Here is a 14,863-nt window from a genome sequence, read left to right on the forward strand (position 1 = left end):
TACTACACTATGTACTTTGTGTGCAGATCCATGTGTTGCTGATCATGCTAGTTGCCCGTGAGCATCCGGATTAGTTGGGAGATTTCGAGGTAGCACTGTTGTCCGTTTGCAGGCCTTGAAGTCCTTTTTTTTCTTAGTTTATATTATTGTTGTTCTATCTTTCAGACAATATTGTAATTTAAGATCAGACTCTGTACTTAAATTTTGTAGCGCTCATGTACTCGATAACACCAGATCATGGGATGGTTTTAGTTGTATTGCTGCTATTGACTTCAATTATTTATGATTATTCCGCTGATAATTAGACTATTTAATACTACTATTTAAGTTCATTTTTGCTTATTGATTGATGGCTTGCCTAGCAAGCGTCTTAGGCATTATCAGGATACCTGTGGAGTTGGGTCGTGACATTTTCAATCAAACATAATAAAGAGAAGCTCGGCTTCACCTTAAAAATAACGCGCTTCAGATATTCAACTTCAGATCTAATTTTTCTTTTAAACCTCGAAATCTTTGAAGACATCAAATAATGGAAGTTCAAGTTTTTCTTTAAAACCTCTTTAACTCACATCTGAAAAAAAAAAAAAAAAAAAAAAAGTGGAGGAGAACAATTTGGTGGAAGAATTTTGGGGTGCAGATATTGAAGAAAAGAAGAAAGAAGAAAAAGAAAAAAAATTAGAAACGGGTCTAAGCTAGCGTTTGGCTATAGAGCCCAAATTTATTTTGAAAAATCTGATTGGGTGAAGTTTGGTTTGAAGATGAAAATGTGTTTGGACATACGTTTTCAAAATATATTTTCCAACTTTATTTTGGAAAAACATGTATAAAATTCCCAATTTTTTGGATTTTGGCCCTGATTTTGGGATTTGAAATTTGGGATTTGAGATTTGGCCAAAATATGAGCAAAATTTATGTCCAAACATGAGTTTTGAAAATAAATCCCAAATTTATTTTGGGAAAACTCATGGCCAAACGAGGCCTAAGAGCTGAGGATAAAGATACCGAAATCACTAGCAATTCTATAATGTTTTCAGTTAACTTAGGCTGCGATGACAATGAAGATGTGTGAAAGAACACGTTGAAATGCTAAAAAAAGGTAAAGTAGAAGTGGGTCTTTAAATATGGATTAAGGGATGAAAAAGAAATTTTTAAGTTATATATAAAGTAGGTCAAACCGTGTACGAAGGTAAAATATTGGCCAAATTTAGCTGGGATATTGCCCAACTGATCCTTGATTGACAGAATGAAATTACCGGATCAAAGAAAGTAGGAGGCTTAGGAATTCAAAAATTGCGTTTAAAGAACTATGCTTTATTAGCAAGTCTAGCTTGGAGGATTTTTAAGACACCACAAACCATGTGGGCTAACATCCTTCTGAACAAATATCTTAATACTTCTCCTAATAATATTCACTCACAAATTTGGTCTAATATTATCAATGGTTGGCATCACTGTCAACTAGGCATAAAATGGAATATAGGAAAAGGCACTCATATTAAGTTTTGGGAAGACCCATTGGTTGGGCCTGACACAACAATCAGATAAAAAATTCAAGGTCCGCTACCGTTAGACCAGCAGAATATTGCTATCTCCTCTTTAATAAATAATGAGGGATGTGATTGGAAGAAATTGCCATTTGAGTTGCCCAATAACATTACCCAAACAACTCAAGCTACTTATCTATCAAAATATAGTAACAAGGTAGACAACATATTTTGGGGTTTAACTCCAACATGTCATTTCACAACTAGATCTATGTATAGTATATTAGAAGCACAACTTGATGAATCAACTAACAGTTCTACAAAATACAACTGGATATGGAAACTTCCTGTACAGCCCAAAATCAAAGGGTTCATTTGGCTTCTTCATAAAAAACGACTACCTACCAAAGAATACCTTAGACATATCAATTTAATTCAAGATGATGCTTGTCAATTCTGCCATCAAGAGGACGAAACTATTAGGCACTTATTCCTTGACTGCACAAACGCAAAAATATTTTGGTAGGAATTGGGTATGCTTCATTTTATTAATCAAAAGTTACCCTACATAAACTCTTTTAACTGGGTACACGACCTCGTAACTTGTAAGGATCTTCATTTTTCTTACCAAATGGATCCAGTTAATACTTGCCACTAAGCTTATGGAATATTTGGCTGGCACGTAATAACAACTGCTAAAAACATACTACGTCCACGGCTTCTACTAAATTAACAACTCAGCAAGCAGCAAAATTTACATACCTAGTAGCTAATCAACATATTTGTGTTAAAAAAAAGGCAACAAATTCTGAAATGGAAACCTCCTAAAGAATTTTTCTATAGACTCAACACTGATGGAGCACATACAGCAAATAAAGCTGGTATTGGTGGTCTAATACGAAATTCAAAAGCTGAATGGATGTAGGGCTTTGCAGCGGCAGTCCCAAGGGATTCATCAACTTCAGTTGAATTACATGCTTTATTGCAGGGGCTTCAGTTAGCTTACTCACATAACCTTGCTCTACTGGAGGTGGAAGTGGATTCACAAGACATTATAACACTACTCTATTCTAACATGTCTCATTTGGCAATTTGACTACTGACGACAGGTACTTCCTGGACAGGTTAGGTAAGCCGGTAGTACAGTATGCGTATAGAGAGCAGAATAGGGTAGCAGATAAACTAGCAAAGGTAGGCTGCAATTTTAACATTAACTAAGCGGTACGTATTTTGGAAGACAGCCCGGACTTTGCATGGTCAGTTTTTGAACAAGAAAGGAGTGCAGTGCAAGGACATGTTTTGGAACACTTCAGGCCTCACTCAGATAACTATAATGCTGTAAATGGGTATTGTAATAGTGATGCACTTGATAGTAGTTTTAATAGTGGCTTGTATAATACTTTGGCACGCACTACTAGTGAATTAGCATATAATAGGATGCAGTATAGGCATCCTCCCTCTGTACGTAATACCTAATATTAATATATGTTTATCTTTAAAACCAAAAAAAAAAAATAAAGTAATTTATTTAACTATGACTATGTCCTTTTTCATGGAGATCATTAAAAAATAATTTAAATTTTTTTATACATTTGACAAAATTACAGAATAATGCACTAAATAAGTTGACCTTGCACTATTTTAGCCCAGTCACAAGTTTGCAAATGTGTAGCATCAATAAGATCTTTTCTTTTCACATTCCATCTAATTATAACAACCTCATTTATTCTTACCTACCTCTATTGTAACTCTCTCCTCATTTTTCACCTATAGATATTTATTTTAATTAATGAAAAAGAATCATATGCAAACAAAATTGAAAAGAAAAATCAGTTCTTAATTCAGTAAACACTCATTCGTGCCTTCTTCCATAACTAATACTTCTCTATTTTTTTAAAATTTTTATATATCTTCAGGTTTATACATACCTATCACAACTGCAAAACGCAAAAACAGACGCGAGAAACCTAAAATCTCATCTCCTTTAATGTTAATCTTGTTAAATTTCGATTATGATTTTGTGAGAAATTTGGAGTGGGTATTGTTTGAACTTATTAGAAATAGTCTAAGTAGGTTGTATACAAAGTTTGAAGTTATTTGCTGGAGATTTGGACTAGTTTTATACAAGAATTGCAAGTGAAAATCGTACAAAAATTTCGTCAGCGATGCTTATACACTTTTATACAATGTTATACACTTTTATACAAAGAGGTACAATATGTATATAGTTGTATAAAAGTGTATAAAGATGTATAATCACAGAGTGAAAATAACCTTGATACACTATGTACATAGGTGTATAAGAAGAAGAAGAAGAAGAAGAAGAAGAAGAAGAAGAAGAAAATGCAAGAAATTCACCAAATACCTGTAAATAATGTATCAACCTTGGATATCATAGTGTATAAGTTGTGTTTATACACTATTATATATTATTTATACAATATTATACATTATTATACAAATGAATCCTATCAATGGAGCTTCACGTGTTATTTTCTTCTTCTTTGGGCATCCTCTGAAATTTAACTCAAATATAGCCTAAATCTATTCCAAATCACTTGAAATTTAAGTTTGGAACTCATCTTGATGATTCCAATCAATTGAGCAACACACATTCCAAACAACTAACAAATCGGAAAACTCAATTTTCTGAAATTTAACTCAAATATAGCCTAAATCTACTCCAAATCACTTGAAATTTAAGTTTTGAACTCATCTTGATGATTCCAATCAATTGAGACAACACCCATTCCAAACAACTAACAAATCGAAAAACTTAATTTCTGAAATCGAATCTTCGAACTACTTGTAATGATGACTTTTATTTTTCAAATCCTTAGCTAACCACTGAAATCCGAAAAAGAATTGAAGGAGAATAACAATAGTAGAGAAATTTTGTGGTGCAAGGCTGACATGGGAAGGAGAAGAAGAACGAAGAAATAAGAGAAACGAAGAAAAAAAGGGGAACGAAGAAATAAGGGGTGGGCTAACCGGTGAAAATTAATTTTCAGATTATGTACAGCTTGGGCTATACTGAGTAAGAGTTTCAAACATGGGCCAATTTTTGATGGGTTATTGGGCGAAGTGACAAGGGATGTAATTCTCCCTACCGAACTAAAAGATTATTTCTAGCAGGAAAAGTATTCCATTTAAAAATTATGGTAGAATTATAAGTACTATTTTTAATAAAATATTTTGGGTTCGAACTTTAAATTCTTGGGAGCGCTTTATTTCGAATGTAATTTTTTTTGTGAATTCAAATTTTATGGGACTCATTTTTGGGTGAAAGAAAACGATAGAGTCCGGCCGCCTTGTCTGACCGTTGTGGGCGTTACAGTCAATGCCCATACACCCATTAGGCATTACCTTCCAAAATTAGCTTAAATCCCACCCACTATTGTGCACCCCATAATATAATATCACTCCTAATTCCTATTACCCATAATTGAGATGCTAAAGTATTTTTATCCTAAATAAATAGTTAAGAATTTAATTATATTGGTCAAAATCAAAGAGACTACTACCCAACATGAATTTTGTTTTTCACGCCTTCTGTCCTCAAATGGATTAGGTGGGTTATTACAACCCCTATGACTTGTAAAGTAGCAGCAGCCTTTTATTGACAAAACAAAAGAGAATGTTATATATACTATATTCTTTGGCCGATCATATTTCTCAATCATTGCATCTACAAAAATTCTGTTTTTACACTTAATTGAAGGAGATATACCAATCGGATATGGAGAGACAGTTGATTGATGGGAAATTAGAGAATACTGATTCCACTTCTGAGCTGATTAAGCAATCTGCTCATGAAATTTCTCATTTGGCTATCGACATTGGAGGTAAATTGCTGGGTTTATTTGCTTTTTTTTCTTCTGAGATTTTTATTTTTTTATTAATTTATTAAAGTTTTAATTTTGCCTTTTACTTTTATGTTTTTTTGGTTTCGGAATTCGAAAATGTTAGTGGCTTTTCTGTTTGCTTTGTAGAGTTATGTTAGCACTGCTTTCTTATTGCTTCAACAGAATTTAAGGAAAAAATGAAAAAGATAAAAAGGAGAAGAAAATATCAGTTCTTTATTTCTACTGAAAGTCATTACTTCAGTTATAAACTCGTTAACGTGGGGTTGAATTAGATGGTAGCGTAATTGGTTCATAGGTTAATTGCTTAATGGCATTTGACTAGAGTTGCAAAATGAACCAAGCTAGTACTAGAATTTGCTGCATTCTTGATCTCCTAAGAAACAAGCTTAGTATTTTGATAAGTTGAACTGTTATCTAGTTTTAGAAGTCACTTGACCTCACAAGAACCTTAGGTATCATCACGCGGATGAATTGAATTTACGAACTTACATGTGGTTTGGAAATTATGTAAGTCTAGGTTTTACTGGAAAAATAGAAAGGTATATATGGTCTTTTCCATGATTGAACTCTGCCAATGGGAGTACATTTTACTTGGTTTTAGTGGCACTCAAGGGTGTGGCCTAGTAGTTAATGTAGTGAGTGGAACCTTGGAGACCGGGTTTTGAATCCCGAGACAAAATTTATGGTGGATAGAGTTACCCTGTGTCTGTGCTGGTGGGAGGTAGCTGGCAACCCAGTGGAATTGTCGAAGTGCAAACAAGCTGACCCGGATGTCACTTGTCATTAAAAAAGAGCTTGGCTTTAGTGGACATAGACAGAGAAGATGGATAGGTTGGTGTATTAGAACATCCAGAAACTTCAGCAAAATTTCTCCTCATTTCAGCTGCATAGTACATGAATTTGTATAACGCTGCTGGGCACTGAATCAATTGCTTGTTGCTGATTTCATAATGAGATGAACTCACAACTTCTTTTATTAGTGTTAAAACATAACTAAGTAGATAAAGGTCTCCTCTCTCTAATAGTATAAGCATTAGACCAAGGGGTCACACAATGCAATATGTATTAGATAAAAAATTGATCAGTATCTCCAATGTGCACAGTCAGATAAATAAGAATCTTTACGGGATTTTGCTGGCTTTAAGAATGTCTCTGTTAACAACCAATATTTTGAGGACCAAATAGAAATACTAAATGAAAGGACCTTCTCCGTTTGCAGGCTCCCTCATCAAAATTGTATACTTTTCAACCAACAGCAAGCGCAGCACTAATGATGAGGCACCAACATTACCAAAAGAAAGACAGGAAGTTCCCAGTCGAGACCTTAACCATCACATTCTTAGTGGTGGACTTCATTTCGTGAAGTTCGAGACAAGCAAGATTGAGGACTGCATAAATTTTTTGTCTTCCAAGAAACTTCAACAGTGCGGTAGGTTTTCTTGTGGTGCTTACACCTTAGATGTAACTATTTTTCTGGGGTGACTTCTTAAATTACAAATCGGCATGCATGTAAACTTATAGGGGGCTTGATTATGAAGAATTTTTTTGATAAGTGAAGAAGAGAATTTATCGTTTCACCTTTGGCTATAAGTATTTTTTTTTTTTTTTTTTGATAGTGATAGTGGAAGAACAATATTAAAGTAATCGCTAAGTTTACGTGGCATAGAAAACATTAATACAAAATTTAAACTTTGGGGTGGTAAAAACAATTTGAATTTTTGAAAGTGAAGTGTACAGAATAGTACTTCTTCCATTATCCTAACCGTATTCGGAGTGTACAAACATTTTGGTAATAATAGAAAATATGATTTATATGTCGTTGCAGTTAAGTTTTTAGGTATCTTGGTCACTTTAGGAATCATATGCCCAGTTTAAGAGAACTTGGCTTTAGAGTTTATCTTCACAGGTTCTTATACGTCTATTTATTAGGTTGTACTATGCCATGCCCTTCCTAAATCTTATAGATTACAATGATTACAGGTGCTCAATGTCATTATTCTCACGCTGTTGACAAGATCAAGATTAAGGTAAAGGAGAATTTCAAAAGATGTTGGTTCTGTTTCCCACCTCTTTTTTTTTTTCTTTGCTCAATTTGGTGATTATAGGAGAGCCTTCCTAAAGTACTTAATAGGTTTCTGAAGAATTTTTATAGCCTAAAACCTCATTGGGAAGAAATAATATCTGTCCCCATTGTGGGATAAAACGAGCTTTTGGAAGTTCAGAAAATAAACTATGGTTTTTCTGAAGAAGCTACTCAATGATAAGTACCGAGGAAGCTATTGCATTGCAAGTCTTCTTCTTCTTAGAATGTACTTTTCAAGTTAAAACTTCTTGAAAGTTAAGTTTTTATAAAGACTTCCAAAACAAAAGTTCTCACGTATAGACTGTTGATTGCCCATCATTTCCTTTCTCCTGCCCCTGTGCATCTTTTGACTCTTTTACTCGAAAGTAAAGAATGTGAACCAAAGAGCGGAAGTTAACTTTCAGAACTGTGCAAAGTAATATGTTAGTGTCCCAGCCATTTGTTTCCTTATATTGTATTGGGCTCCTCACATCATGAGCTAGCTTTTGGAGTTGAGTTAGGCCCAAGGTCCATTTTCTTATCATGGTGTAAGAGCTAGGCCCACCCAATTCTTGTTTCATCCGATGTTGGGCCCCTATATTATATTGCCCATGCTCCAGCTGGGCATGCAGGGGGTGTTAATATCACACATCGGCTGGGTGGGAGGCCAATTGTTTCCTTATATGGTCTTGGACAATCCTCACCTCATGAGCTAGCTTTTGGGGTTGAGTTAGACGCAAGGTCCAATTTCTTATCATTATATCTTCTTACATGGCACCATTAACCTCTAAAGTTTGCGAGTTAAACCTGTTTACATCCTTCAACCAAAAATATAGTTACTAGTCATTTTCCTGTTCTATCTCTCAGTTGTTTCTACCTTTTTTTTTTTTTTCTGTATGAGTTTATAGATTCTAGTGCACGAAAAAAGGTAGACTCTTAGAGTAAAGGAAATATTTTGAGAATGTATTGCTTCCTTCAAAATACATCCAGTCCTCTGCTAAACATTTTAGGCTTTATACACTCCAGAGCTAGGGAAAGAAAAGCAATATGTTTGCAATTTGGAGGCTGTTAGTTCCTTTTCTTTCAAAAGCCCTTCCGTCTTTTCTCCAAATGGTCCCATCACGGAGTTAGGAAATTTGTTTTACCTTGTCCCTATTTCTTCTCTTGGACCCTTTTTGGCTCCAGAAAAGCTGTGACACATTGGAACATAAAGCACAAGCGATTATGTTCAACCTTCCTCTTTCTCTATATTTCTGCCATTTTATATAGCTTTCCATTTCACTATCCACACAAGATTATTGCTTTGATAATTGTGGCACTCAAACTGCCAGTTGTGGAAATTCATTTCTCCATCTAGAAGATCTCGAACAAATTAATAAATAAGCTCCCTCTCTAATATAACATAAACATGTACATAAGGTGGTTTACATCTATCAATATGGTGTTAGAGCAAATAGAGTTCTTCAATTTGAGTCTCACCACCAATAAACAAGATAACGCATGTGCTTGGCTAACAAAAAAAAAAGAGGCCACATGTGAGGGGCTTGATGAAGACCTAAAATAGATAAATAAAAATGTACTCCGCAGGAGCTCCTCATTTAGCTCCCTTGGTGACTCGAACCTGCAACCTCGGGGTTGGAGGTGGAGGGTTAAAATATTGCACTGAAACCCTTGCATGTATTACAAGTTTCTGAGAACACATTAATCAGGACTGGTCCCTCTGCCCATGACTGGAACATAGTATCTTTTTTAGGGGTCAAGACACCCATGGTCATACCAGTGCTGTAGTAGATTTTTTTTTTCCTCACAATATTTATAGTATATTTATATGGTGAAATGCTAAAGTTGAAAACACCGTGTAACCTTTTGATGAGTTCTATTCTTGAACAGGCAACAGGTGGTGGAGCTTTCAAGTTTGCCGATCTATTCAAAGAAAAACTTGGCATAACTCTGGACAAGGTAGAGGAAATGGAGTCTCTTGTTGCTGGAGCAAATTTTTTGCTTAAGGTGGGTTTTTTGTAACAGAAATCTGTATTTGGTTAATACTTTTTTCTTCAGATATTTAAGTCTAGGCAGATGAATTCCTTTCTAAAAATAGTTCGTATTTTTCTCTTCTGCCAATCTTCAGCTTTGTTTATCTACTTACTCTGAATTAGTCCTGGACAGTATTTCTGGTTCCAGGAATACGTATGTATTTTCTCTATGTTAATTTCTTGCTTGGGGATATGATTGTGTGTGTATAGCCAAATTTACTAGGTGTATATTAATTTATCATGATTCTCTGCTGCTTCTTGATGGAATGCTGCACCCTCAAGGCTGGTAATAGATTGATGAAGGCACATTTCCCATGGAAATAGTGGTTTCTCTTTTATCTCCTCTGTCCAATATATAGCTGAATTGAGTACAAGTAGCATATGAAATACATTCTTGCTTGATATGGTTCATTTCGATAGTTTAAGGTAAATAGAGTACTTGTTACTTGTTTTAAGGACAAAGAATCTCTTACTTTACTGGGTCTTGAACATGAGACCAAGACGTCTACAGGACTCAACACTCACAAGTGAGGCTAAGATCTCGGAGGCAACAGAAACCTTCTCCATTGCATACAATTTCCTGCTCTTTTCTAAGTTTTCCTAAACAGTATAACATAACAGCTCATTTGACATATTCCTCTTTCTCTTCTGCGAGTAGGCTGTCAACCATGAAGCTTATACGTATATTGGAGGTCGAAAGGAATATGTGCAGATTGATCAGAATGACTTATATCCTTACCTCCTTGTCAACATTGGGTCTGGGGTTAGCATGATAAAGGTAAGCTTCATAGATTAGATTCCTTCAATTTGACATAAATTCTAATTCACACTGATCTTGAGGGTTGGGACCTGCAAGGACAATATAAAAGGTTGAGTTTACCAAAGCTCTCCTTATCCGATTTCCCACATGATTTAGGTGACATTCCATAAGCTTCATACTGGTCGTCTGTTTTCCAAATGCAGTACCAAGTTGGTGCATTTTATTGCTTATGTTATACCATTCAGGACAAGAAGTTAATCTCCTGCATAGTAGTTAGCAGACAATCTATAAATTAGAAAATTAATACCTAAAACCCTATGTTATTATTTTCTTTGTTAATTTGGTCCATTGGAATAAGGAATTTACCTTACTTTTTTTCATCTGTGAATACCCACCTTCGGAAATGTTATTGTCCAACTAACTTTGATGTCAGCAAGATATCATTGGTAGACTACTTATTCATTTGGCAGGCATGTATAAATGATCTTGCCCAAGAACTTGACAAGACTCACTAAGCAGGCTCTGCATTGGGCTACTAAATGAATTTCAGAAGTACTGATAGTTTAGGTTTCATAGTCATCTAGGGCTGGTGAGCTTTGATGGGTTGTTAGATGCAGAGTGATATAGAAGAACTAGAACAGTAGTATAAGGCCCTGAAGTAAGAAGATTTTATACTTCATAGTATTTCTACATGAGTACTACACACTTGTGAAGTGAGTTGCTGGAAACCTTATCTGAGTGAAGCCAAGAGTCAAGAAGCTTTTATAAGTCATAACTTCTTTTATATATCTCCATTATAGAATGAAGAGATTCAATCTTAATTTTATCAAGACCACAGTGATATGTGCAATTAATTATGAATTTTATGCATTTTGGCACTTCATAGACGACTCCCTCTTTGTTATATCAATATTTTATGTTTAAGCCTTTTTTAGGTAGATGGAGATGAAAAATTTCAGAGAGTTAGTGGAACTAGCGTTGGTGGTGGCACTTTCTGGGGCCTAGGAAAACTTTTGACTAAATGCAAAAGGTTATTTTCATTTCTGTTAAGTATATGATTTTCAATTAGTCAATTGGTTTCTTTCTGCAGAATTTTCTTATGTGTTTGTATTACAGTTTTGATGAGTTGCTGGAATTGAGCCATCAGGGAAACAACAGAGTGATAGACATGCTCGTTGGAGATATTTATGGGGGAATGGACTATGCTAAGGTATAAACTTTGTTGTGTAATGTGTTCCCTTCTTTTCATTTGGATAAGTTGCAGTTTAAACTATTCAAAGGTCTAATATGTCACATTTTGGATATAGAAGAGTCTAGATGAGTAATGGGAGGAATATGTGGAGTAGAATAAGGAGTTGGTCCCCAAACTTCAATCCAGGTTGAGCAATTTTTGTCCCAACTTACAATTTGTGTCCATCACATCAGGCACAATCCACTATGTTTTGTCTATAAAGGTTCTCTTATTATATCAAGTTAGGTGAAAGTAAATTCGTTTTTGATCATACAAGAAAAGCAGATGACACTAGTAAGTGAACTCTGCTTGTGCCATGTCATGGCTTGAAGTGTGAACAACAAAGAAAAGATAAGTCCAGTCGACCTCCCCCTCTAGCCTCCTTTCCTCTTTGTTCTGCGTCTCCTTTTTGTTCACCTTCCTCCAATATACTTTCTGTTTTTCTCCACATATGCTCTGCCACAATTAGATGTTTATGCAGGTGAATTTAAGGCTAGCTTGTTACAGCTTTCAAATTCATGGTCTTCTTGTGTTATTCTGTGTATACTTTTTTTTCCAATTGACAAATTTCATCCTCCGGAGTGCATTTTTTTGTCTTGTATTTTCTTGCTAATACAGGGTAGCCTTGGAGCAACGGTAAAGTTGTCTCCTTGTGACCTATTGGTCACGAGTTCGAGCTGTGGGCTTCTTGTATACTGAAGTACTTATTTCATCCTCAAAGTATGGGTGGAGTCACAATTTCGTTCCCACTTCTCAAAATGTTCTTTTTAGTTTCCCTGTCGATACTAGAACACAGAAAAAAAAGTTTCCAGCCTTGATGTTCGCTATGGACCAATGCCGGACCCAATTCGAGAGTATTTCTCTGGTATTGCTTGATATATATGCACCTACCCATTACAAGGTGGGAATTTGGAGAAAAGCCATTAAGGAAAAAGGTCTAAACTACCACTCTACCGTACGAAATATCTTAATTTTATCCTCTGTAATACTTTGAGGCCATTCACACCCTTTTCATTAGCAAGTCATTTCAGTTGTTAGTTGTTATAGATGAACTCCTTAACTTGACAACAAACAGTTCCTTATTGTGGTGACGTTTCTGCTGTTGGATGTTGGCCAAGTAATTGAAATCTATCATAAGAGGAGTTGATGAATTTTGTAAATTTAGTTCCCATATGTTCAGTTGTTTTAAATGCTCTATTCAAATACCAGAAGCTCCATAATATTCAGGGTGATTAAGAATTTAATGATACATGACAGATCGGCCTTGCATCAACAGCCATTGCCTCTAGCTTCGGCAAGCCGGTCTCAGAAAACAGAGAGCTCGAAGACTACAAACCAGAAGACATCGCCCGGTCCCTTTTAAGAATGATCTCAAATAACATCGGACAGGTAATTATGTGGGTCATGAAGTTTCTCTCAGCGGCATCTATAGATACATCACAATGTAGTTGTTTCCTGACTGAAAAGACCAATATATATATAGCCATTTCTCTGTATTAAGAATAATACTGCTATTCTCCAATCAAATGGAAACACCTGTCCTTCATGATCTATTCCTTTGGGAATATTTCTAATTCACAGGAGAAACAGACTGTAGTTTTGTACTGTTCCCATTCGATATGTTTTGCTTACCATTCTCCTCTCTCATAAGGATACAAATAAAGAATTGAAATAAAACATAGGAGAAGGGCAGATAGATAATCCGTTCATTACTTATTGGATATCTCGTATTGCACAACATTTTATCATAACATGTCATAAGTTGTCAAAATGGCATTAAATATTGGAAGATACTATAATATGATATGACTTCTGTGCTTGTCTTTATTCTTTTCCTTGCTAGAAACTCTTAGGTGGTGTTACAGACGTGCATCTGCTACTCTGCTCAATAAAGTTGTACTTCCTATTTTAAATCTAAGATGCTCTCCTGTCATGAAACATTTCAGAATAGTGGTCTTCATTATAAGAATTTCTTTTATTTAAGTGGATGCACTCTTCTGTCATGAGAACATTTCGCTATAGTGGTCTTCATTATATGAGTTTTTTTATTTTTTATAAGCGGCAACGAGTTGGTCTAAGGTTTATTCTGTTAGTTATGTTGCTTTAAAGTGATGCTTTGCTGAATTAGAATGGCAAACTTGAACACCTGAATTGGTTAAGAAGTATGAGTTAGTAATCAGCACTCATGAAAAGGAAGAAATATAGGGCCTCTCCTTCCTATAATGTAGTTGTTAAATTGTGAAAAATTCATTTTCTTATTGTTGCTGACTTTATTCTTCAATTGGTTTTGCTGTCCTAGATTGCTTACTTGAATGCTCTTCGTTTTGGGCTCAAGCGCATTATTTTGGGAGGTTTCTTCATCCGTGACCATGCTTATACAATGGACACAATTTCCGTTGCAGTTGATTTCTGGTAATTGCTATATCCACTTATACCCAGAAAATTGGTATTTTCCTTACTACCAAGTTGCCAACTCTAAGAAAATAAAGCTCCCATATTTTTTTTTTTTGATGAATTGGTGTGTGCTTTCTAGGATACATTCATCGGTTAGCATACTCTTTTAACGTAATAGATAAATAATGCTTGCTGGTTGCTGCTAAAAAGTGGTTTATCGTCGCAATTATTAGCGACTCCTGCTAGGTAATCTCTCCTCAATTCAAGTTAATAAATTTGCTCAACGTGCAGGTCGAAGGGTGAGGCAAAAGCAATGTTCTTGCGTCACGAGGGGTTTCTTGGAGCTCTAGGAGCTTTCATGAATTATAAAGATGGAAATGCTGGTTTGATGCCCCTTCAGTTAGTTGAGCAAACTCCTAAGAGTTCAAGTTGCATAGTAGATAGGATTCATAACTCTACGCACGTGCACGAAAATGAAAGTGGTGCCATAGATTGTAGATTGCGAGTTAGTAGCTCATTTAAAATTTATGATGAGGTCAAAAGGTGTTGACCTAAAACATCTAATGTACCAAAAGATAAAAAAGAAAATGTCAAAAGAAGCTGTTGTTTCTTGTCCTGATCTAGGTCAAAGGGCTAGAACAAATTTCAGGTTTATATATTGCATATATGTATTTGTGCTTCAATAGGGAATGAAATTTGATATCCCTTCGTTTTCTAACCTTGACTCGTGGGAAAAATGAGAAATGTTATTTACAGTAGTTTAGCAGCTTTTGATTCAACTCTTTTCATCTTAGGTCTCAAACAAACATATTCTTCATGAATCATGTACTACAACCTCATCTTTCCTTTGGACTGTGGTGAATTACTCAGCTAAGTTTGATAAATAATTAATTTAGGAATCTTGCTATTGCTAGTATTGAATCCCTTCGGCATTGTTCTTCAATATAATAGCAAGAAAAGATCAATGAAGTCTATGAAAGAAAAGAACTTCTTAGTCTGACTTTTTAGCACTAAATAGTTATAAAATAAGTAA

At 35.2% G+C, this 14,863-nt stretch overlaps 1 protein-coding gene across 1 annotated transcript; it reads left to right on the plus strand.

Moving 5' to 3' along the window:
- The first annotated feature begins 4,972 nt into the window (after positions 1-4,972).
- Positions 4,973-14,609, plus strand: LOC109220429 (pantothenate kinase 1). The gene is made up of 10 exons (XM_019384902.1): positions 4,973-5,329; positions 6,570-6,779; positions 7,331-7,377; positions 9,303-9,419; positions 10,104-10,223; positions 11,141-11,235; positions 11,322-11,415; positions 12,694-12,825; positions 13,736-13,848; positions 14,122-14,609. The coding sequence occupies exons 1-10, from the start codon at positions 5,224-5,226 to the stop codon at positions 14,378-14,380; spliced, it is 1,293 nt and encodes a 430-aa protein (XP_019240447.1). The 5' UTR covers positions 4,973-5,223; the 3' UTR covers positions 14,381-14,609.
- Positions 14,610-14,863: the final 254 nt, after the last annotated feature.

Source organism: Nicotiana attenuata, unplaced genomic scaffold, assembly GCF_001879085.1.
Source record: "Nicotiana attenuata strain UT unplaced genomic scaffold, NIATTr2, whole genome shotgun sequence".
Classification (NCBI taxonomy): domain Eukaryota; kingdom Viridiplantae; phylum Streptophyta; class Magnoliopsida; order Solanales; family Solanaceae; genus Nicotiana; species Nicotiana attenuata.

What these genes read in the sequence shown, in the direction of transcription:
- LOC109220429 (XM_019384902.1), top strand. Translation starts at nt 5,224, where the DNA reads ATGGAGAGACAGTTGATTGATGGGAAATTAGAGAATACTGATTCCACT. An exon ending in GAGCAAATTTTTTGCTTAAG is followed by an intron (nt 9,420 to 10,103) that starts GTGGGTTTTTTG and finishes TTCTGCGAGTAG; the next exon opens with GCTGTCAACCATGAAGCTTA. An exon ending in GGGGAATGGACTATGCTAAG is followed by an intron (nt 11,416 to 12,693) that starts GTATAAACTTTG and finishes GATACATGACAG; the next exon opens with ATCGGCCTTGCATCAACAGC.